The sequence below is a fragment of the Aphis gossypii genome, chromosome 3 (assembly GCF_020184175.1).
Source record: "Aphis gossypii isolate Hap1 chromosome 3, ASM2018417v2, whole genome shotgun sequence".
Taxonomy (NCBI): Eukaryota; Metazoa; Arthropoda; class Insecta; order Hemiptera; family Aphididae; genus Aphis; species Aphis gossypii.
This window is the reverse complement of record NC_065532.1, coordinates 44,107,467-44,132,429: the sequence shown is the minus strand read 5'-3', so window position 1 is coordinate 44,132,429 and position 24,963 is coordinate 44,107,467. Positions and strand designations below refer to the sequence as shown.

General features: G+C 30.3%; 1 protein-coding gene across 3 annotated transcripts in view; it reads left to right on the top strand.

The window, feature by feature from the left end:
- Positions 1-23,801, top strand: part of LOC114123927 (protein PALS1) — a 51,902-nt gene extending 28,101 nt beyond the window's left edge. For 2 of the 3 annotated variants that reach the window (XM_027987067.2, XM_050204441.1), the window contains 11 exons: positions 6,603-6,849; positions 10,206-10,373; positions 18,380-18,623; positions 20,094-20,320; positions 20,417-20,665; positions 20,733-20,987; positions 21,428-21,788; positions 21,885-22,049; positions 22,181-22,312; positions 22,385-22,566; positions 22,649-23,801. In XM_027987067.2, the coding sequence (XP_027842868.2) occupies positions 6,603-6,849; positions 10,206-10,373; positions 18,380-18,623; positions 20,094-20,320; positions 20,417-20,665; positions 20,733-20,987; positions 21,428-21,788; positions 21,885-22,049; positions 22,181-22,312; positions 22,385-22,566; positions 22,649-22,834 (2,416 nt within the window). In that variant the 3' untranslated portion in view covers positions 22,835-23,801. Of the gene's footprint in view, positions 1-1,504; positions 1,757-6,602; positions 6,850-10,205; positions 10,374-18,379; positions 18,624-20,093; positions 20,321-20,416; positions 20,666-20,732; positions 20,988-21,427; positions 21,789-21,884; positions 22,050-22,180; positions 22,313-22,384; positions 22,567-22,648 lie in introns of those variants that run through there. The other variant, XM_050204442.1, reaches the window with a different exon arrangement.
- Positions 23,802-24,963: the final 1,162 nt, after the last annotated feature.

Here is a 24,963-nt window from a genome sequence, read left to right as displayed (position 1 = left end):
GACATGAACACTGAATGGTAAAACTTTGATAATAAAAAAGTACGAGGTTAACACTTGTGTAATGAACATTGAGAATAAATGGTTAGGTAAGGATCATCATTTTGGATTTCCACCTGTCTTGAAAATTGTCATCATTACGTAGTATATCAATATTATGAGATTTGTAAATTATTTTGACTAATTTTTGATTATTTTTATTTTTCATATCTCCCATCTATTCACATAATTTTAAGTTAAGTCCAAATGAGTAGGTATACTATAAATTCAGTATTTTGATGTTGGTGAATATTATTTCAACCTAACGTAACTATTGTTAATAGAAAAATAGAATAATAGGTATAACGTAATATTAACGCATTTTAAATGAAATAGAGGCTGACCAGAATCGCTTTCCGTATATACTTTTGAACACACAAAATAGTAGGAATCTATAAAGATACCAAATCGTTTTGACTGTGAAATGTATAAGTATTAAAACGCAGTATTATATAACATATTATATACATCTCGAGTTCGGTAATTATTACCAGCTGTATGCACTTATACAATAGGTACGCGGATAAATGAAATCCAAAAAGGAAGGAATATTATTGTTGTCGTTTACGAAAGTGAAGGTGTATTATTATAATACCGTCGTCGTATACAACGAATAACTACGTAAGGGTGGAAAAGCGATGCGTAGTTTGTCCGACGAGCGATGTAACCACTGCCATTAGTAAAACGTTGTGGTAGGGACGCACAGCAGCTCTACACACACACACGCACACACACAACAACTATACCTATACGACTTACAAGAGAGAGCAATAATAATAATATATAAGATTTTATTCGGGCGTGCAGACGACGACGGGCAGTATAATGGTATATACCACCACCATATTATATATATAATATTATATTCGTGCGTGTGACTTGTCACTACCGAGGGTCAAAAATTCCACGGCAGGTAACCATGGTAGGCACACTACGTCGTATGTGCAGTGTGCTGCAGCCAGCAGGTACAGCCGGTGCAGCAGGTACCTACCTCGGCCCCACCATTATATATTTATTATACCGAGCCAACGTCCCATTGTGTGCCGAGGAGGGTTGGGTACAACAAAACGCGCGCGTACACGCACACACACACACACACACACACACACACGCACTCACCCACCCACAAACACAAACAAACGCACCCGGACCGCGCGGCTCGTACACCGGACGGAGACACGGACTGTACGTCAGTTATCCCCCCCGGCGGCGCAGTTCGGTGGAAGAAAACACCGAGCCGCACAGGTACGCACAATAATATTGTAAGAAGTAGAATTAAGAATAATAGTAATAATAATATTATAATGGACGTACCGATCTCCCCCCGCCACCACCCTTCTCTGTCTCCCCGCCCGCTATCGGTCCGGTTTCTCTCCCGGTGCGGTGCGCGTTCCCCGACGCACACACACACACATATATATATATACATTATACACTGTTATTATTACCTACGAACAATTGACGCGCGCGCCAGTTCGGTGTTCGCGTCGCTTGCGTTCGGTCTGCGCTATGCTCGTTGCAGTCTGTGCGCCCGTCTCCAGTCGTAAAAGTGAGTGTTCGCGAGATTCGTTTGCCGCCGTCGCACGGCACCCACCTGTCGGATTCCAGGCCTATAACGATAATATTATCGTAGACGCGGTTTTAAAATAATTTTTATATTTAATAAACAATATTCGTAGTTCGCCGCGATGAAGCTATTACCGTACTACTGGCACACGTGGTGAGTGGATCTCCAATATTATAAATAAAAACAATAATTATCTTACAATAATATTGTCGTATGAATAACGCCGGTTGTCGGTTTCGACTCGAGACAACATGATATTATTATTTTAATATTGTCCTTATCGCTGTACCTAGGTAGCTACCGGTAGCTATTGTATTATTTCTTCGCGCGCCGGTCGTTACGTCTTCGGTATAGTGTGCCCGAGGAAAATCGTACTCGCGCGATATTATATTTTACGGACGTACGACGTTTGCGAAAAAATAATATTATCATTACTATAAAAACGTTTCCGACTGTATTGTCATGCTGTCGGTATTTTAACATCGGTACCTTTATAGTATAGTAGGTATACCATTACTGTATACTGCATACTTTACTAACAATCGGTATCTAGGTTTAGACCTTCTGTATTTGCTAATAATAATTTTGCACAGTGCTGAACGGAACGTTTCGAATGGTATTACTCTAAATAATAATACTAATGTGTTCATTATTAATCGATATATAAATACGATGCACAACCATGACCGTTTTAATGTATAATATTATTATCGTCGTCGTTATATTAGTATTATGGCGTAGGCAGTTAAATTATTTTGTAATAATTTTGGACTATTTTATTCTAGGCACTGCTTATATGTAGAGGTATTCGTTTCTGTTCAAACACGAAATAACGTTTAAAAAAAAAAAATTGTTCGATATAACTAAACGATTATTAGTAATACGGTATTTTATTGTTGTATATTACCTATACGTTTTTGACGATTATTTTTCGATACCTACCACAGCATCTTATAAATACAACGTTAACGTAGTCTAACATGTTCGTATTTTTATTATAAGCCTCCTCAATGGTTATAGCCGTATAGGTATATCTAATCTAATCACATGCGCAAACAGACAAAAGAACATTTTTGCATGTAGAAGCTGTAATTTGTTTCGCTTCTTCAACAACAAAAATCGGTCATATATTGTCTTGCAAATTACAAAGAAGGGGTCAAAGTACCGGAAAATGTATATTTAAAGCAATACATTTGACGTCATGTATTATAGGAACATAATTTTTTTGAATTTATTTCAAATCCAATAATATAATATAGTTTATGATAAGTAGGTACGTTTATTATTTTCAAAATACAAATATGTTGACAAGAATTTGGATGATTTGTAGATATTACATAAGCAGGTATCAAATATCTTTTTATCGGAAAGTATATCATATTTTAATCAAACAAATTATGAATATTAAATAATATTAAATGTCCACCCTAAATATTATGAGTCAAGTATTGATAAGTTTTCGTTAAATTCTTAATCTTATATTGTATATTTATATGTATATGAGTACCTATATTACGTAACTATTGTGTGACCAAACAATACCTATAAGGTTATCGAGTTTAATCACTATTACGAAAATAATCTAATTTGTCACTAAAGTCATACATGCGTATTGTCGTAGAGTCATAGTTTATACTTTTTGACCCGTTTTTTTAATGTAAAATGTCAATATTAAGAAGTAAAGTCCCTTACGTCCGATTACGATTACACTTTAATAATACTTGAGGTTATGTGGCTTCCTAATTATGACTTTTAGTTTCTATATTATGTTGAGGAACAATGTTGTGTTCATACTTCATAGTACCTACTCGTAAATCGTAATGATCTAATCACGTAATGACACTGGTTGTACCATAACTATGTTATACTACCTACATATCGATATGTACTTATTCACAGAGAGCGAAGTAACAGAAAATTAGGTATTACAAATATAATTTATAATACATTTGTATGGTTACATTTTAATTTTAATTCAAAATTAATTTCGATGTCCGTGTAATAAATATACATCACAACAAACAATACCTATATTTTATTGTGTAGTTATTTTTATTATTACATATTTAGCATACATTAATAAATATTTTGTACACATATTATGTTAAATTTAAAATCATTGAGAAATTGCATACATTTCTATGCAAATCGTGTTTATTATTAGAAATATTTCAGTTTAGTGTCTGAAACAACAACACCAAAATTAATCATTATGCTCATATTCCATACGTAAACAACTAATACATTTTCATTTATATTAATTTATTATGCTGGCCGAATTCGTTTTCCCTATAACGCTACACAGTAAAAGTATAATAATATACTATTATGTATCTGTAAACAAAAAAAAAAACTAAACTCGTGTAAGAATTCAATGAATGCTCTACCTTACCTAGTGATTTAATTATCCATTTAGCCTTTACTAAGCTGTTTTTAATCACTTTTCAGTATCGATTTTTTTCAATGTAAATAATAGCTAACCTATTTTATTAATGCTAAATTACAGTTGTAACTATAATATAGAAAATATTTATTATTATTGTATTAAGTTTTAGAAAAAACTGAGCTCAGAAATATTTTTCAAACACATAATTTTATCATAGAAATTTGAAGTACGAGCTTTTGACTTTTGAATATTTTGCTTCTTCCCCAAAGCTAAGTATCTATATAGGCATGTAGTTGATCGTCTACCTACTCGTATTGTCTATACTATGATCAAATATCCAATGGGCATATTATAACGATAACGAATGACATTAAATACTACGGTATTACAATATTAAACTCATCTTTATGACTTTATGTAACATACTTATTGAAAACATTTTATTATTAATATAATTGTCATTATTATTATTATTACTATTATTATACCGTTAATACGATACATTATTGTAATCCGAACGGTATTGTACATATTCGAGGTATAGCCTATACTAGCTGGGTAACCTGTTATTGGTTTATATACAGTGATTGATTGATACATTACCTTCGATTTCATGTATGGTTTCTGCACAAGGGATTTAAGCGGCGCATTAGCCATTTTGCTCCGTTGCCAAACCACCTATATATCATCGTTATTATTATTATATATATTACCGTTGCATATTATAAACACATGCATAAGCGTAACTAAAACGATAAAATCTAGAGTTTTCGTACCTAAATATAACGTAGTCGCTGTAGTATTGGTCATGTTGTGCTTGTATACTGTTGTTGTTTATTATTATTATTTTTTTTCAAATTTACCGACACGCCCAATTATTTTTTTTACCGAGTTCAAGGAAAAATGTATTTTTTTTTTCAAGATTAGGTACCTTGTCTAAAATAATAATTGGTTTGTCATGCGCCCAGAACAGCGAGTGAATAGGCAACCAAAATTACAAGTGACTTACAAAGATACTTACGTCATGTCAATAACGTGTATTTTACTGTAACACAATATTATGACCAAATATGTTATAAGTCTTACATTGTATTTCTAATGTTTTAATATATTTTAAACAAAAACTCTTACCGCTTACCGTTTTATTCCCGAGGCTGTTTACTTTATTTTTGATTTTCCCACAATTTTCACATTTTAAATAGATGTCTTATAATATCATAATATAACGTTTCCGTTAGTAACTGTGTATACACCGCAGAACAATAATTAAGTTTAATAATGTTTTATTTTACTAATTATAAGTGCAACTTCATATTATACCACTACTGTTTTATAAAGAACGTACGAAAATTCCGTACAATTAAAAAAATTTGTTTATGAAGGTTACATTTTACGTACACTTTTTCTGTACATGATCACCTCTGATATCTTCTAGTGTTAAACAAGGGATCGTTACAACAAACAAACATATATTACTTTTATTTTATAAAGTGTAAAATTTATTATACATAAAAAAAAAAAACAATGAAGTACAGTAAACCGAAAATTTCTCAAACTATAATAATATATTGTAGATATCTACTATTAAGAGAAAATTATATTTTATAAGTCCACAACCGCAAACGTTCGAGGCCCCCATCGGTAAGCACTTAACTGTGGTAGATGTCAGCAGACGGTGAATTATCTCCAACCTTGTCATCGTATTCGTAATTAGGGTTTTATTATTTTCTCGACAACTTATTTATTTTTTATCGAATTCATTCGAATTCCAATAACATTTTCTCATTGGTTTTCTATAATGTAGTTCGCATATTGACGTAGTTTGACTGCAGTTATCGTTTTAACCACGTTGACATTTTAATGGTCTTCACGCAATGCCGCAGTGTCGTATCTGAGTACAATTTGGGCATAATAATATCAAACAAAAGAAAAAAGTAGTTTTAAAAATGTATCTTATAATCACACTTTTCAATGTTACAATTATATCATGCAACGCGTCTCTTACGCCATAATATAATACGATGTATTATTAAAAACTTAATATAAGAATAATAATAGTTATTTTACTATTTTTCTATATTAATATTATAAAGAGGAAAAGTTTGTAAGTTTGTGAGTGTTTGTATACGTATATTATATATATATATTATGTACATACGCACACAATTTATAGTATAAATGATTATAAATATAATAAGTCCATATAATTGTAATTTTTTTGTTGAATCACTTATCCATAATGACTTTAAATTTTAATTATAAATATTCTTAATTTAGGTCTATTTCATTATAGTATAATACTTCCTTTATTTTATAACGGAATAAATAAAATGTATTTTTTAGAAAATATTTTGTTATGATAAAAAAAAAATGAAAGTTTACTACCCAGTGTGTTAAAAGTGTAACTCCGGTTATGATTAAAAACAATTTATTAACTTTTTTAAATCCCAACTCCATTGAATTCAGTTTATGCTTTTCTCGCTATTTACCTTAAATTTTTAGAGTGAAATGTACTGTTGTAACTTAGTTTTGAATTTAAATAAATCGTTCTCATTAACTTGCACATATTTGTGTATTATACTATAAGCTAAAACATACGTGTTTGATTCACAGGTCTCGTCGTAGAAGTGGCGGGGGATTGGTTCGCGTGGGTAGCGAAGTCGGTACGCTGGAAAAAAAGAGAGCTGTCGAAGACCTAACAGGCGAACTACAGGATAGTATGACGGTCATAATGAGTTCGCTGGACAATGGGCCTCACAGCGAGAGGGCCGTAGACGTTCCGGATTCGTTTATCGGCCGCAACAAGACACCGCCGAGGTACCCGCCGCCGTCCAGGACGAACCGCAACATTGGAACACAGGTATTATATGAGACATTATATAATAGACGCCCACGACTAATCCTGTATCCATTACACTGACCACATTAACTTATTGTATTATTGTAATTTACTATAAATTCTGAGCTCAAAAATCGTTGAAATCTACGCGTTTAAAATGTTTAAGTATGCGATTAATAGAGTGAACATAATAAATTAGAGTACCAAATTAAAATAATTTTTTTATTCAATTGCAATATGCACGCCATCGACTATGATGTTTAATATAGCTACTGCAATGTGAAATATGCAATAATAATACGGGCTGAAAAAAGTGATTTAAACTTTTTTCGTTAACAGTGTACAAAACAGGAAAAAGTAAAGTTTTAAACATAAAGACATTAATGTATGTATTGTTACTTATAAATAGATAATTTTTAAACAAAATTTCCAAAAAATTGAATGCTTTATTATGTTAAGTTATATAGCGTCAAGATTAAATAAAAATATTTGTTCATATTTTTATTAAAAAATTTGATCTTTTTAGTGAACTATTTAGATATTAAAAAATAATTAATGTTTTAAAATATTCAATAAAAACCTACAGTTAAATTTACAATGGCCATTACTTGTAAAATATGTACGTCGAAATAAGTTAAACATTTTCAAATTTTAATTCCGAAACCAATTTACGATTGGATTTCTCCTATCTTCCGAATAAAATATGCAAATGCATTTTGTACCAGACACTGTTAATTACATACATACTAGGTATATTTCCTACTCACGACTATATATATTCCTTTTAATGTATAGTATTATCATTCGTAGTTATTTTTATTATCCGTTCGTCGCAGTCACAGTAAATTGATATTTAATGGTTGGCCAAGGCATCCTAACAAAAAAACATCACATTTTTACTGCTGTTCATACGTCTCGGACTAATACGAAAATCATCAACCCTATAAGCAGTGATTGGTTAGGAGGGAATTTAATCGCTCAAATAGTTCCCAAAAAAGTTTCATGTTTGACGAGTATTATTATCTATGATACATAATATTTGAACGATAAATAATTGTTTTCAAACATTTTTGCTTAAATCATAATATTGTAGTTATTGTTATTTAAAATTATGATGCCAATGAAGGGAATTTAGTTCATTTAGTTCTCATCTGTATAATACAGTTGTATTTTTCTTAGAAGCTATTCTCTTTTTTTTTTTTGTCAGTTCGCAGTATTTTTAATAATAAACGCATTTAGGTATAATATTCTATTTAACTTACACACGCAGACAGTGCACATATTAACAAGTAACTATGACGTATTTTCATGGAAAATGAATGTAAATCTAAAAACTGTCTTTTACATTCGATAAAATAAGTACCTAATTTATACTACCTATTGTATAATATGAGTTTAAATTTGATATTGTATTATGTAATTGTTATTTTTATTTTAAATATCAAATTATTACCTTTTATTATTTAAAATAATTTAAATTTCCAAATAACACAGGCCAATATCATTGAAGAAACCCCTACTCTTTACTATAATATTTCATTATTATGAAGAAATAATGTGCTTATTAATCATTGTCTTTAATTCATACTTTATTTTTCATACTTAAGACATTCAAACAATATACTAGGAGCTTATACTAAACAATAATTTAAATAGTGTTTTGCTTTATTCTCTTTATTTATAGTAGTTGTAAATTAAGAAATTTCTTTATATTTTTTAGTTCACCTATACTGAATGTAGTATAATCATATGAAGTACTATAGTTATTTCAATTATTTGTCTAATTTAATAACTGATGTTCATTTTGATTATTAAATTCGAGTGTATGTACATAATTATTTTATGTTTTAAATTAGCTTTGTGTAAATTGACTTTTTCGGAGTACTCATAAGAAAAAAAATAATAATAATATTTAATTAATATTCTTATTACTTTATTGGTTACTATAATACGTAATATTTCTTTTCATTCGTTAGGCAATATTTTTGTAATTAAAAAAATTCAAAGTATGTGATTTCAAGTTGTTATAGTTCATTATAGTATTTTAATCACGTTCCGGAACAATAATTTTTGTTGAAAGAGCTAGGTACTGAAAGTTTTAAATATTTAATAAATTCAATCAATTCGAAAACATAATAATATATTTATATGTTTACATTATACATAAGTGCATAATTTTTTTTTTTACCACTATTTAAATCAAATTTTGTTATTATTCATTAATAATTAATATAAATTGTAGTATTAAATGGTTTTAGATTATTATAACTATAACTATGTCAGTGATAGTGTAATACAATATAGTGTGTAGCATAGTATGTACATTGTACATTACACATAACTACAACAAATAAATCTGAAATGTACTAAATTGAGATTATATTCTGTCATTTTATATGTAGGTATACAGTAATGCACTATACATAATTCATAAACACAGAAGATTTAACTTTTATATATTATTATTTTTTGAAATTTAAGACAAGTATTTGGGAACTGAAAAAAAATACATCATAAGATACTTAAGTTATGGTCATGGACATAAAATATTTCTATCTTGATGGTATTTTTATTTTAGTGTTTAGTTTGTAGATACCTATCTGTTTAAATTGTGTCTGTTTTTTACTTGCTACATTATTTGAAGATATTACACTAATGATTTAGTAGTATATAGTTTATTCTCATATAAAATTAGTATACATTTGATGTATTTATATATTGATTTTATTTGTATAAGAACAAGAAACTCAGCACAATAAAATTTTCGTTAATTTTATTTCACTTGAATATCACGTAATGAACATTAATATTATAAAGTTACATCAAATTAATTCAGTAACATAATAATACCACGATATTAGGGTGTATAAAAGTTGTAATAATATCATGTGTTAGTTCTTGTAAATGGTATGATTAATACGTTGGTTTAATAGTCCTAATATCGTATTTCGAATTGTATCACCTAATAATGTCGCCAAGAGAACATTTTTTTTTGATTTTCGAATTTGTTATTTGCTTATAACAATAATTATAATAATTAATTATGTAACCGTGTAATAGGTTTGATGCAAGACGTTGTATTATGGTTTGTTGTGCCAACGATGCGATAAAGTATCTCGTAAGTCGTGCCTTTCTCTAGATCAATTCCTACAGGTTGAACCCCATAGGTTAAAATGACCATTAGCTTATAATATAATATATATTAGTATTCAACTGAATTCACTTTCTCGACTCTGTGTTTTCATTTTATTTTCTGGAATTTTATTTGATAGATAATATTTTTTTCTTTTATATTATCATACTATGACTTATACACATTTAATCAAATTTAATTTACGTAAAACTTATTATAATATATTGCACACATATTTTTTTAGAACGGTTCTGTGGTACCGGAGAGACACCCGGTTCCGCCACCTCCTCCGCCCCGATCCGACGTAATCAAACAGCAGCTTCAACACGCCAGCATCAACAATAACACGATCGTTACCATATCGTCCACTGAGCCCACTAAAGAACAGTTGGAGAGCATCAAGAAATACCAGGTAAATGTTATGACTTTATGAGATAACCACTTGGGTTTTAATATGATCCACTTGAATATACAATATATCGTACATGAGGCGATGACATATATTAACGGAGACACACGCCCTATGTCTATGAATGACACCCTCTCCCACGGCTACCCCTCTCACGATCACAGTATCGATCCTATGTGAAACGATCATATTTTGATTATGGACAAATTATTATTAAAATACAATACAAGTATATAATATAATTGTATTAAATTAATATCAATTAATAATTAAATAATACGAGTAATTAATCATAACTCAAGTTCTGCTCGACGAAGGCAAAGTTTCTACTAGCCCTAAATATTGTTTTCTTACCGATTATTCTATGTCTAGCATCACATTTTTCACACTAAATTGAAATTACATACCTAATAGTGTTTTGTTCATATATATTATTTTTTGTATTAATATTATTATAACATCTAGATCTGGATCTGCTGTATACATTTTCTGTATTTAACCAATAGTTAAAAATCAAAAAAGTGTCTTTATTATTTTAAATTCTCGATAACAATTTAAATCAATTTAATATTTAGGTCAAACAAACAGCTAAAAATTAATAACTACCTATTAATATACTCGTGTGTAAAAAAGTAAAATGTAGAAAAATCAATACTACTTATAATAAAGCTTAAATATGCGATGACTAACAAAGGTATTAACGTTAAGTAAATAATGAAACCATAGTTTAAAATTATGTATATAATACGTTTATCGATAGTTGTTATCATCAAGAAAAGCGAATTATAGGGCATACTTTATATCACCAAATAAATGGATGTTAGGTATATGAATTGAAAAACATATAACAATAATAAACCAGCGTTTGACGGCCTACCATGTAATTTTTCAAAGAATGGAGCACAGATTTAAAAAAATAAACAGTGTAAAATGCACCCTCTCCGGCTCACCCCCCCCCCCCACACACGCATAAAAAAAATTAAATTTTGATACTTGTTAAACAAAATAGATCGCGTATAGTTAAATTTTTGCGAGTATAATTTTAAACTTCCCAAATTTTTAAGACGAAATTCAAAATTAAAAAAAAAATAAATCTAACATGTGCAATTTTTTGTATAAAATTTAAAAATATTTCTGAATTTGAAAATGTGTCTAATTGAGTGGTATATACTGGTATGGTCTGTTACATTTATTTAAATATTAATTTTTGATCAGAATTAAGATTTCTATTTTCCTATGTTTATAGATCGTAGTTTCATATATTATGTATGTTGTAGCTTTGTGTTATTACTTCCGACCATCCATTGTCAATATTATTAAATTTGTAATTCATACATCATTTTATTTGTTGTTTTTTATACGGCTTTTCGAGTTACCCCGACGACGATGATATTATTATGCATTATTATAGCTCACGTACGCAGTGTATTATCCTCTCCTCGGGATGCCTCGTGATCCTGTAAAATTCGCGCCGGTTAATTGTTCCGGAACGATACAAATGACACGGACAGATTGATTATAATATTAGAATATACTGTTTTTTTTTCGGGAACACCGTAGGTACAGTACCTACATACAACTACTGGCATTGTGCAGCGTGTATATTATAGTACCTGCACGACGGTGTATACTGCAGGTATCTCTCGTATGACCTTCGCATTCCACCGTATATCTACACCGAACCGTTAACGGTGGGGGTGAGTAGGGGGCTATATAATAAACGATACCTATACGCACATATACACACATATATATATAATATATATATTGTGTGTGTGTAATGTGTATATACCTACTACACTGATGATCGCGTACATATACTTTATATTTATACACATTCGACGCAAACATTCTTTAACACCTATATATCCATATATTTATAAATAAACATAATAGCGAATTACTCATATGAATGATATACAATTATAAATTTTTCTGAAGATTTATGGATATTTTTTATTTTTTTGTCATCGAATAATAATGTGTCTAATGACACTAAAATAATATTTTGTCTTCGCCGTAAACAATCACATTATAATAATTATAATATATACTATATTAGTATTTTGTCCTTTCGTTATGATAATAATCACCGTATTTCACATGTTGACGAATTTTATACCATTGAAAATCGTTGAAATTTCGTGCAAAAAATATTGTATTCAAGGGCAAAAACGCGAAGCTATACCTGTTGTTATTATATTATTATACAACGTTTATTCCTTCGTGAATACTGGATTAGGCATGAGAAATATAATATATACGGGTACATTCATTTTTTTTTTTAAAAAAAACTTACAATTTATTGTGTTTTGAATAAAACACCGTATTTATGAGTCTAGAATAAAAAATACTTACACGATTTGACAATGCGCGACTCATAAAATAATATTGAGAAGAAGAAAATATTACGATTGCTGCTGCAACTGTTTAAAAAAATAAAAAATATTTGTATTTCTCATATTATTATAATATGTAGTATGATGATACAATACTTTATTAGTATATCATTTGATATTTCTATAATATGCTTAGTAATAATACAGGTTTTATAATATAACTTATCAATTTTTTATTTCATAAACATTCTGACACCACGATTTTAGTTATCTACACGGTAGATGGTTGATGTCGAATCACCGATGACGATGAGGCGGTGATATTTTATTTTACTGACTTAATATTATTCAGTTTTCCCGTAATAACGGCGGTGGTTGAAGTAGTGATCAATGAAAATCATCTTTTAAGTTCGAAAAAAAATGCTTAACGTAGTTAACTATATGAAAATACTATATATATATATATATATATACATCAATGACAAACGGGTCTCACGAATTTCTCGAACGTGGGAAAATAGATGGCGATCTGCACTAGTATATATAAACTGTATAATATTGGTTGGTTGCTCCCCGGTAATAATAATGGTCGGCGTTCCAGAATATTCTTTACCCGCCGCTGCAGAGTCATTGAAACGTTGTGTTGTGATGGCGTTTTACGGGCAAACGAACTATACTTACTTAGGTACAGGTCTGTATCAATGTTCGTATGGCACAAACTATTCGGGAAACCTTCTTCGTCATCGAATCGATCTCAACGACGATAGCAAGTAAACTCGTGTACAGGGTGATCCATTTACACCATGGTTATGGTTATAATTTAATTTTCTCACTCGATTGTTGTGTTATTGTAACACTACATTTTTACAAAACATACTAATTTTTATCATCGTAGTGGTTTTTATTGTAAGCTATATTATTGATTAAAAAAAAATAAATCTTGCTATAACTACTTCAGATTAATGTGTTAAATAATTTTTTTCAAAATTTTGAAATATTAACTTCGACAATAAGAGTATGTAGTCAAATGGATCATTCCGTATAATATAATATTTTACATCGTATTACATATAATAGTATTTGACTGATCAGATTTCTTCGTAGGAAAAACATTACATTACTTAATATTTAGTTTGTTATTTGTCGTTTTTGTCTGTATTCTCAATATTTTTTTTCTCGCCGTATTTTACGATTCACACAGAAATAAACATTCCAGGTGAAACATTAGATGCTTTCCAAACGAAGTATTACGAGAAAAAATACATTTTTTCTCTCTCTCATTCACCATGTCGATTCGTGGTACTGCATCATACGCACATTTTTCTCGTCGTGCTCGTGTGATGCAAAAAATACGATTTAGAAAATGATAATATGTATTTTTTTCGTTTTACTCATACACCATACACGTCACTCTTTAGAACTGTATAAAATATTAATTATATACACATTAATCATACGCAATAATATCACACAAACGATTTAGAGTGTTGAATAAAATGCTGCAGGGACAACATGCGGGGCGGTAATATATGTTACAGAGTGATTCATGAAGCATCGTCAACCTAGTTTTTTTCTTAATAATGAATTTATTCAAATTCTGATTAATTGCGTTTTTAATTATACATACCTGCCTAAGAAATATATTTTAAAATGTATAGATTTTCACACCATTTGGATAATGTCGTGTAGTGGTGATATATGCTAACTTCTTTTTCTCTTATGAGATCCTCTTTTCTATTGTATGCTATTATTAGAAGTTGTGTGATTTTTTTTTAAGGTTGATGTATCTGAATTAAGATTTTAATTTGTGATTTTGAAGATGTTACTAAGTAAGGATTATAGGGTTGGAACCTGGAAGATATGAGATATGAGAGTATATGATGATTCGAAATTTTTAATTTTTTTTTTATAAATATCTTAGATAGTATTTTAAAATATATCTAACACAATAAGTATACTGTATATTTATTTTAAATTTTAAATCTTAACTTCCCCGTTATTAAGGGATACTTATCTCCAGTACAATACACATTTTAATAACTCGGTTTGCAGTAAAAAAAGGAACAAATGCGTAGGATCTTTATAACTGAGGGGTGAGCAGTGAGCATGTTTGATGAATCATTCTGTATATATTGTTTATTATTATAAAATGAAAAAATGTTATTATATAGGTACAGGGTCTTATGTCTGACAAACAGGTGCAGTTATTATGTATTGTACTTATATGTAGGTAAGCGTACCGATATTTTTTCACACGAGAATTTTCGATACATTTACAGGTGTCCATCATGGTATGTTACATAACAGGTGTCTCGTCTCGCATATTGTTTCATCATTGCATAACTCCGGACAGTGAAAAAAAAACATTTATAAAATGCAAAATAATATTATATTTTCAAAGTATATGGTTTCTGCAGTGAATCGAATAATGTGCAGTGTTGTAGTATAGACGCACAACTCTTTTATAGCACTTTACTGTGATTACTGTTGGAACAGTCAGCAGTGGTATGTTTTTTAAAACTGATGTGTATTAAATGTTATTGCCCATCTCTGTAGTAATACTTATATAGTAGTAAATATTATATATACAGAACAAAAAACATGATACGTGTGTACAAAACATTGGCCCGTATATGTGGTTTACGCGCACTGTAGTTTTCGTACACATATCATTTCACTAGTACTCGAGATTACGTGCGTTGTTGAAGAGATAAAAAAAAAAATTAGTATTTTAATGGGCTTTCGCTCATTACGGGTTTTGTCGTACGTCCAAACGATCGTGCACCGCAGAGCTTACGCCTACCTTTAGCTGCGATGGCTCGTATTGGACTGGTAATTATGGTTTTATTTTTCATTTTTCATTTAAAATTAATGTTTTTAAGAAAATATATAGTTTCACATTCCCGTGGTCAAATTTTCATTAATCGTATATTTCTATATCATAATTGGCATCTGGCTGGCTCTTGAATTAGCAATACGTAGCCACGTAGGTATACTTACAGCACTATTTCACAGATAGATATCATTATAAACATTTTACGAGTTAAAAACGCATTACTTAATCATTTTCTTTCTTATAAATTCAACTGAATCAATTAAGTAGGATACTTAATACTTATATTAACGTACCCGATATTAATTTAACGTTTTCGAATCTTGTATGCTTACCTACATAAAAGATAAAACCTAAACTGAATAATTGATTTTGTGTACAAGCTGTTGTTAGTATATAAACATGTAATACTGCGATTTTCAACTCAAAAAATCATTTTTTTTAATAACTATTCTCCGATTTTAAAAAAATTTTTCGCTTCGATCTCGAATCTTAGATTATCTTAATAATTGTTGAAATTATAAAAACATATTATTTATTAGTATTTAAAAATTTTGCGCTAAGAGTATGGAAAAACAATTATACTTTTTACTGGTACTTGATTCATAACACACTATTGCAAGTTGTAACGAATTTAATTATGTAGAAGGTACTGTGAGATTCAATTTGAATATAGAACAATAAATATACGATAATAATAATAATTATTATTACAATACATGCGAAGTATAATTTGTTTTCGCAATGCTATTACTATAATTGGTAAATGATAGTTGTCCCTACATAAAATTAAATAAATTTCTTTCCCAGATTGACTACATCTAAATTGTTTGATAATATTAATATAATCATAATGGTTTTATTTACAATTTTTTACATAGATATAATGAACTATGTAGTAAAATATAAAAGAAAACAAATATTAACCTCACCTGCGAAAACCACAAGTTGTCAGTTGTCAGTTTTGAAACTTAAAAAATTTGTCTAGTTGAGTATAGAAACTAATATATTCAATTTTAACATTGAGTAGAAATAACCAACATCTTGTATTAAAATTTTACCTGTGTATAAAAAAAAACTATAAATATATATGTATAATATAATATCTTGTTCATAACCTGTATAGTTTATTGGTTTATTCGCTGTTATGTTTTTTGTTTAGAAAAGTACAATTTATCATGTATATACCTCAAAAATAACGAATCTGATTTGTTAAATTTTTTGATTTACTTTTTATGTCGACAAAATCGATTCAAATTTTATGAGTCAATTGGACGAACTGTTAGCATGTATTAAATTATAAACACAGTATACATAATATTATACTAAAGCATATTCTTATACCTATTTAAGAAATGGTAGAATCTTTTCATACATATTGCCATGTAGGTGTGCGGTAGAACAATGATTTCTATTCTATTCGGAGTCGACCTGATTGAATCATATTGTTTCGTGCTTATAAGTTATAATAATGTCGACAGAACAAGAGAATACTTCATTAATTTTAATCTTATCTACAGCAGTGACGTATTTTGTGAGGTAACAAACTGAGAAAATGTATACATTGTGTAATAATAATAATAGCTTTAAATAGTTATTTGCAGCTTTATTCAATAATAATCAAATTTTGAGATTTTTGTCTAACACACTCTCCAATTTAATCTTAAACATAAAGCACCGCAGAAATTATAATATTTAGGTTCAACCTATACCGTACGCTCAAGTGTCGATTTGATATCATAATAATAAAATAAATAGGTAGGTATCTCGTCTTATCTCGAATATATTATCGTTGTATCTCAACACTGAGTCTGGGTGTAAGACTTATGAGCATATGAAACATGAATAATAATAATGTAATATATACACTAAGATAATATTTATCAATAAACCTCTAAGCCGAGAACACGATGAGTGGCTGTCTCTGTGCAAGGTGTAGTATTATTGTAAAATACGTGCAACGCAATGCAAACACATAAAATGCTTACGAATTGTTACGGACACTATATATTATTATTATTATTATTATTATATTCTCATAATGCATAAACCAGCTTAATGTAATGATGATAAGAAAACGGATTTTTATTTTTCGTAGAAAATTCGTGCAGATATCTTTTGCTTGACGACGATGACCTCTCTCGTACTTATGTATAATTTCTCGAGTCATTATGACCTAAAGTTTCTATATACTACAGGCTATAGCCGATATCGTGTAATATAATCATTTTGTCGTTGTTCCGTACCGAATGTAATATGTTTTGTGGTCATCCGATAATAATTGTAGAAAACAAAAACAAACGAAAAAAAACCATGTAGGTACCCACAGTATTAAAATATATCGTTATCGAGGTATATGCCGCAGCGCTCGTGCATTACTCCTCCCAATCGGATGTGCCGTGGAATACGCGCGCGGCAGGCAGCTTTATCCGGTCGTCCTCCGGACCGTAAACATAATAACAATAATACCTAATAATAATAATAATATAACGTCAGGATTTATGTATACATTTTTGACGTACTTCAGACTACCTAGTACGCACGTCCGAGTGACACGCGGGTGGCTAATTTAATATGATGCTGTATAATATTATGTAATTCGAAATTTAATTCAAATGACGGTCTATACTTTGATGATTTCACGTACCCCGGTGATGCAACTTCACCGAAGGGCGATGGTTTTGGATTCGGTAACTACTACTTATCTACTTATGCGCGTATACCATAATAAGCCCGATATTTTTGAAAATATACTAAAATCAATAATAATAATAATATAGTACGTAGTATATAATAATACATTGTAATAACGATGTGATTGTTTTGCATGTGCATAGGATGCGTTGCGGAAGAGAAAAGAAGAAGAAGACAGGGTCGCTCAACAAAATGCATTTCTCAATGGGTCGTTGAGAAGTTCACAAAAACTTCGAGAGCTTGAACACGAACCACCGGAAACGGGAATCGTCAATGACGGGTTTTCGTCAGAACAGGACGAAGATAACAATCGTACCACCATCAGTGCTGTGGATTATTTTGATGAAGAATCACAGGATCCGTACGAGCCGATATTCAGGGTTGTGGGTGAGTGATATGATTTTGATTTTTTGTTTTTGCTTCCAAATTGTTTTGTGACCCGAAAAGGTTAGGATCCCGCAAAGTTTTTTGTACAAAGTACCTATACATAATTACCTATAGAGGCAAAGTCGTATTCTACGTGATTGTAGAACAATATTTATTCAATAGAGCTGTAAGCTTGTAACTGTTGTGTGTCTGGTGTCTACATAAGACGAATAGATACAGCGAATAACAGATGAGTGTACCTACGTATTGGCGCCACCCGCGGGAAAAGATTAGTTCATCCCCTCTTTCCTCACCTGTCAATAGAGATGCTGACTCTTTTAGATAAAAACTTCAAGTATAAATAATAAATACGACTTGAAAATTAAATGTACCTGCGATTATTAGGTAATAAATATTTATTAGTGCGATTTTGAACCAGTTTTCGATATAACATAATATTATACCAACTAAACTGTAATATACCTATTATCTACCTATATAATATAAAAAAAATGACAATTGCAACTGCAATTGATATGTAAAAGCACTTCGAGCATTTTTAACATATAAATGTAATATTTATATAATAATAACATTATTACGATTATACATAACATTAATCCAATAAACATGAACGTTGTATTGAAAATATTAATTATTAAACATTTACAGTTGTATACTCGTATTATGCATTCGCGTACAACCTAAGTGCTTACAGCTTATCATAAATAGACTACATCTGCATATAATTACTGTAATTTTACGTATAATATGTATATATATTCAACCATTATCAAGTAAAGACCAAAGGCCATTGTATTTAAAATCACTGTCATGCACTTTTTTTTATATTTATACAAAAACTAAACTACCCCGGAAAAGTGCTCTTTTTGTCGTCCATCTTATACGGCTCTGGCGCCAAATACTATGTTGACTAGTTATATTTATAAAAATCCTGTTTCGCACAGATCTTTTTATCTTCTCAAGATGTGTCACTGGACGAACTTATAATCTCCATTTTAGCACGAGACGCGATTCTCGTATACGTCGTATACCATCAGTAAAAAAAACGAGGTAGGTTTCTATGCCTTGGCGGGAAGGGGAAAACTACGGTCTACGAGAGGTATCCTCATTGTGTTCCGGTCGGAAACACCGTAATGGAATGCTATATGATGTTATGATGTCGTCAGGCATTCAGGTCACGTCGTTCTATAGTATTCCACTACATAGGTACTTGCAGTCGGCCACCACGAGCACGCCCTGTGCATAACAACCTGTCACCAACACTCGTGACGACAATATTATTATTATTATTATTGTTACTATACAGTGTGTGTGCGGTGGCGTGGCATATGCACCATACACATACGTGTACGATGTGTATACAAACACCATAATAGATTTAAACTTTACGTCAGTCGCGTCGCACGCTTTGTCGGTCGTTAGACGTTTCGTTGCGTTTTAATCATCGTCGTCGTTGTTGTTTTACAGGGTATGGCGAACTGATAGCCGCACTCCAGAGGATACACTTGCAGCTGAAAAAGAACGGGATCTATCTTGGTAACAAATCAGATCCGGACGTTTCTGTGATCCAATGCCTGTTGTTAAACCCGGAATTCGTCCGCGTGCTGTCCGTGCACAACAAGGTGCAGCAGTTGTGGCCTCCCACCACGACCAAGAGGCCGGTGACTCCGGAAGCACAAAATTTAGTCCGAGACGTAAGTCTTTATTGCTATGTTATTGTTTTTATTTCGATTTCGTGTTAACGAGTGTCATTTTTAATTTTTTTTTTATTATTATTATTGATAAAACAGTGTTTAGAGAGCATTCAGAATAGCGATCTGCCTGAAGCATCGGAACTCGCTAAACTATTGTCCCAGTACGAAATCGAAGGCGTGCTCTGGGCTCATGATACTATAGCTCAGGACGTGTTGCCACAAGACGACGAGGCTACTACGGAGGTAACAGTCACGCTACCAGCAACCGAGTCATCGATGTACAACACGGACCAACATCCACCCAACATCACAATTATCAATATCGAAAAAACCAACGAACCATTGGTACGTTATTTTAGCTTTTTTTATTTTTCATTCAAATGATAACTTATAAAACTACTATTCTGTGCAGGGTGCCACTGTTCGAAATGACGGTGATGCGGTGATCATCGGCCGAATAGTTAGAGGTGGCGCTGCCGAAAAAAGTGGACTACTCCATGAAGGTGATGAAGTGTTGGAGGTGAACGGTGTAGAAATGCGTGGCAAGTCCATAAATGATGTCTGTGATATTCTGTCCGTGATGACTGGACCTCTAACGTTCATGATTGTACCTAGTGCTAATCGGGTTACGTATCAGAACACAAACGGGAACAGAGAAAATTTCATTGTAAGTTTTTGTTTTTTTTTATCTATTAACTATTTAAATATCTTGATTAGCACTTGAAATGGGTAGCTAATTTTAAGTTTTAACTCTAGTTCTATTTCATAAAATTATCAATTTTAACCTTATAACTATTTATATATAAAACATATTTTATCTAATCTTGTTACATAAGAACCTATTATATAGGTATGCTAATTATACATATAACAATATATTAAATATTATGCTGTTAATTTTTACCTATAATGCATAAATTAAAAATTATTTTGTTTTAATAAAATAATATAAATTATAAATCATTTATTGACATAGAAAAATGATCATATTATTGAATAAATTAAAAACAAATAGGTATAATATGTACTTTATATTAATACGAATAATGTTAACATTTTTTAACGTATTCATCAATTGTTATTAATACTTCATATATTTCACTATAGATGCATATGAAAGCTCATTTCGATTATGATCCCGAAGATGACGGTTACATTCCATGCAGAGAGCTGGGCATCAGTTTCCAAAAGGGCGAAATTTTACATGTTATATCTCAAGAAGACGCTAATTGGTGGCAAGCGTTCAGAGAGGGCGAAGAAGATCAAACATTGGCTGGTCTTATACCAAGTAAATCTTTTCAACATCAGCGTGAAGCATTAAAACAAACTATAACCGGTGACAAACATGGTAAAGATAAACCCAAAAAACAAAATACGCTTCTTTGTGGTAAAAAGAACTTGAAAAAAAGGAAAAAGAAGTCACTGTATCAAGATGGAGGTTATCCTATTTATTCATCAAACTCTGATGGTAAATTTAAAAAATAATAATAAAATATTTTTGAATATTTACATCTTGTTTATTCAAATAAATTTTTATAACACTTCATAATTATTATCCTTTTAGAATATGAAGCCGAAGAGATACTGACTTATGAAGAAGTAGCTTTGTATTATCCACGGGCAAATCATAAAAGGCCAATTGTGTTGATTGGTCCACCTAACATTGGTCGACATGAGCTTAGACAAAGATTAATGGAAGACCGAGATAGGTTTGCAGCTGCTATTCCTCGTAAGTGTTAATATAATCATAGTTTTATTATTAAATACACACACGATAATCTAATTAATTTTTTATAGGTTTTATATAGAGTTTTCCTTCATAGAAATATTGTTTTTTAATTTTTCATATCATGTTTTTAGATACCAGCCGAGCAAAAAAAGATGGTGAAATTGATGGTCAAGATTATCATTTTATCACCAGAGTTCAGTTTGAATCAGATATTTTGTCTAGAAAGTTTGTTGAACACGGTGAATACGAGAAGGCTTATTATGGTAATTATAAATAAAAAAAGACTAATTCTTATAAGATACATACTAATAATAAAAAAAATCATAAATTTACAGGTACATCACTTGATGCCATCCGGTCGGTGGTTAACTATAGTAAGATATGCGTCTTAAACCTACACCCTCAGTCATTGAAAATTCTCCGGAGTTCTGATTTGAAGCCCTTTGTTGTGTTTGTGGCTCCACCTTCTTTAGAAAAACTTCGTCAAAAGAGGCTAAAGAACGGCGAACCTTACAAAGTATGTATTGCTGTAGTATAATATTTAATAAACTATGTTAGATTTGTTTGTTGATTATGTTATAAACAATATTAATTTATAGGAGGAAGAGCTTAAAGAAATCATAGAGAAGGCAAGAGAAATGGAAGACAAATTTGGCCATTACTTCGATATGATCATCATCAATAATGACACCGAAAGAGCGTATCACCAACTATTAAATGAAATAAATAGTCTAGAAAGAGAACCTCAATGGGTGCCAGCTACTTGGGTAAAAACCGCATCATAGCGGTAGTCGATGGATATATTTTAGTATTATTATTATTATTATTATTATCATTGTTACATTGTAAAAAGTTCATGATGACTGATGAACAGAAAAAAACGGTGCTTACCGAACAAGTCGAATGGTTGTCATACGTTCGGTGTAGGCATACACAAAACTGTACATTTAAGTTAAAATAATATTATGTGTTATGTTTGTACAGATTGAATAATGGAAAAAAAGTAATGTGATATATTACCTTAAATATAGTATAGTACAGTGTTATATGTAAATGATGACCAATAAAAGCCATCAACTTTGCCATTTTAGTATGTATAACTATAATATAGCCCTCGAATGAGTGTTTTCCGTTGATTCCTCGTCAAAACGTTGACTATATATTATAATATTATACAACACACAAACTATTCGGAAACTTCTCGTAAATTTTTATAAAACGACTGAGCCCCATTCTTATATAAACCCCTAATGTAATATGTAAGTATACAATAATGTATTGTCAATACTTGTTCAATTATTTTTGTGATTGTGAATGTTTAGAATTATATTGTTTTATTGTTTCTCTGTACACGAGGTGTGCACAAATCATAATATTATTGTAATTATTATTGCATTACAATAACTACCAACGAACCGCATTCGAAAATACACCTATTTACACGATGTGTGTATAAAATAAATTGAAATAACTATTTAAAATATTTTATTTATTGAATAAATTACCGTACGGTGTAATATGCAGCCAATTAGTGATCGAGTAGACAAGGGGTATGTTAGGATATTAAACAACCATTTTTAAATCCTGAATTCGCACGCCTTACGTGTGCCTAGACTACTCTGGCGGGTATTTTACTTCATTTTTTTTAACCAATCAAATGATTCTTTTTATTTTTTATTAAATTTAAATTTAAAACATTAAAATTTTACTATGTTAAAGGTTCAATATTTCAGTATGTGCACAAATGTTAAACTCGATAATACCTACATTGTATTATTATTATTATTATTTTTTTATTTGTATAAAATCTAACTCGCCCAGCATTATATTTTTATTTATTATTTTGTTGTTTTTTTTTTTTTAATATTGATCTAAATACATATAGGTATGTACCTATATATATAAATTAATGTAAGTTATTTATTATTTGTATACACAATTATTATTATCATTATTATTTTAGAATCTATTAATAAATTCAGCTCAATATTAGATGAAATATTTTACTCGGAAGACATTCCTTTTCGTAACGACCTCTCCTAACAGTCGATTTGATTATAGCTCAGTCGTGAAAAATGCGAACGGGATTAGACGCGCAATTATGCTATCAATATATTTATAAAATTATTAACTGATAATAAGGAACCGTGGGTATTAAAATGCAGTAAGAAGATTAATTAATACCCAAAAAGCCATTCATTTACGTATCGGAACATATTAAAACTTGTAAGTCACAACAATTTAGATCTTCAATAATGTTATGTTTTACGATGGTCGATGACTCTCAAGGATTTAACGATTTGGACGTAAATATTTTATATCTTTGCAGAACGTCGACAATCGAGTATTGCACAAGCATAATATAGATATTATTACATTAAAAGGATTTATTTTAATAAAAATACTGCAGTTATTGCTACTCGACCCTTACATGTTTTGCCATGTCACAATTTATTGTTGGTTATATCATTATACGGCAATGTCATCATGTCTATAATATATACAACTATAACTTACCTCCTAATGGTTATTGTTAAAATACAGTTTTCGATAACATCATAATTAGAGCATGGATTTGTGTGTCACTGCATATTTTTTGATTCTTATAAATAATCTTTACAAAAATATTATTGAGATTAAATTTGCCAATTATAAAATGCAATTTTTTGCTTATTTGACTGTAACTTAATATTTGAAAAAAATTACATATTATAGAATGAACATTTTGTGCAGCTGCCGAGTGTAAGAAAAATACGAGTATACTAGCTATCACAATTCATATTCAATCATATAGTAAATAGAGTAAGTTCCTTAAAATCCTTTAAAAACTTTTAAATGTAGTATCATGAATTCTTAAATATAAAGTTAATATGTTATTACATCATTTAATTTCCTTAAAAAATATTATTCCTAT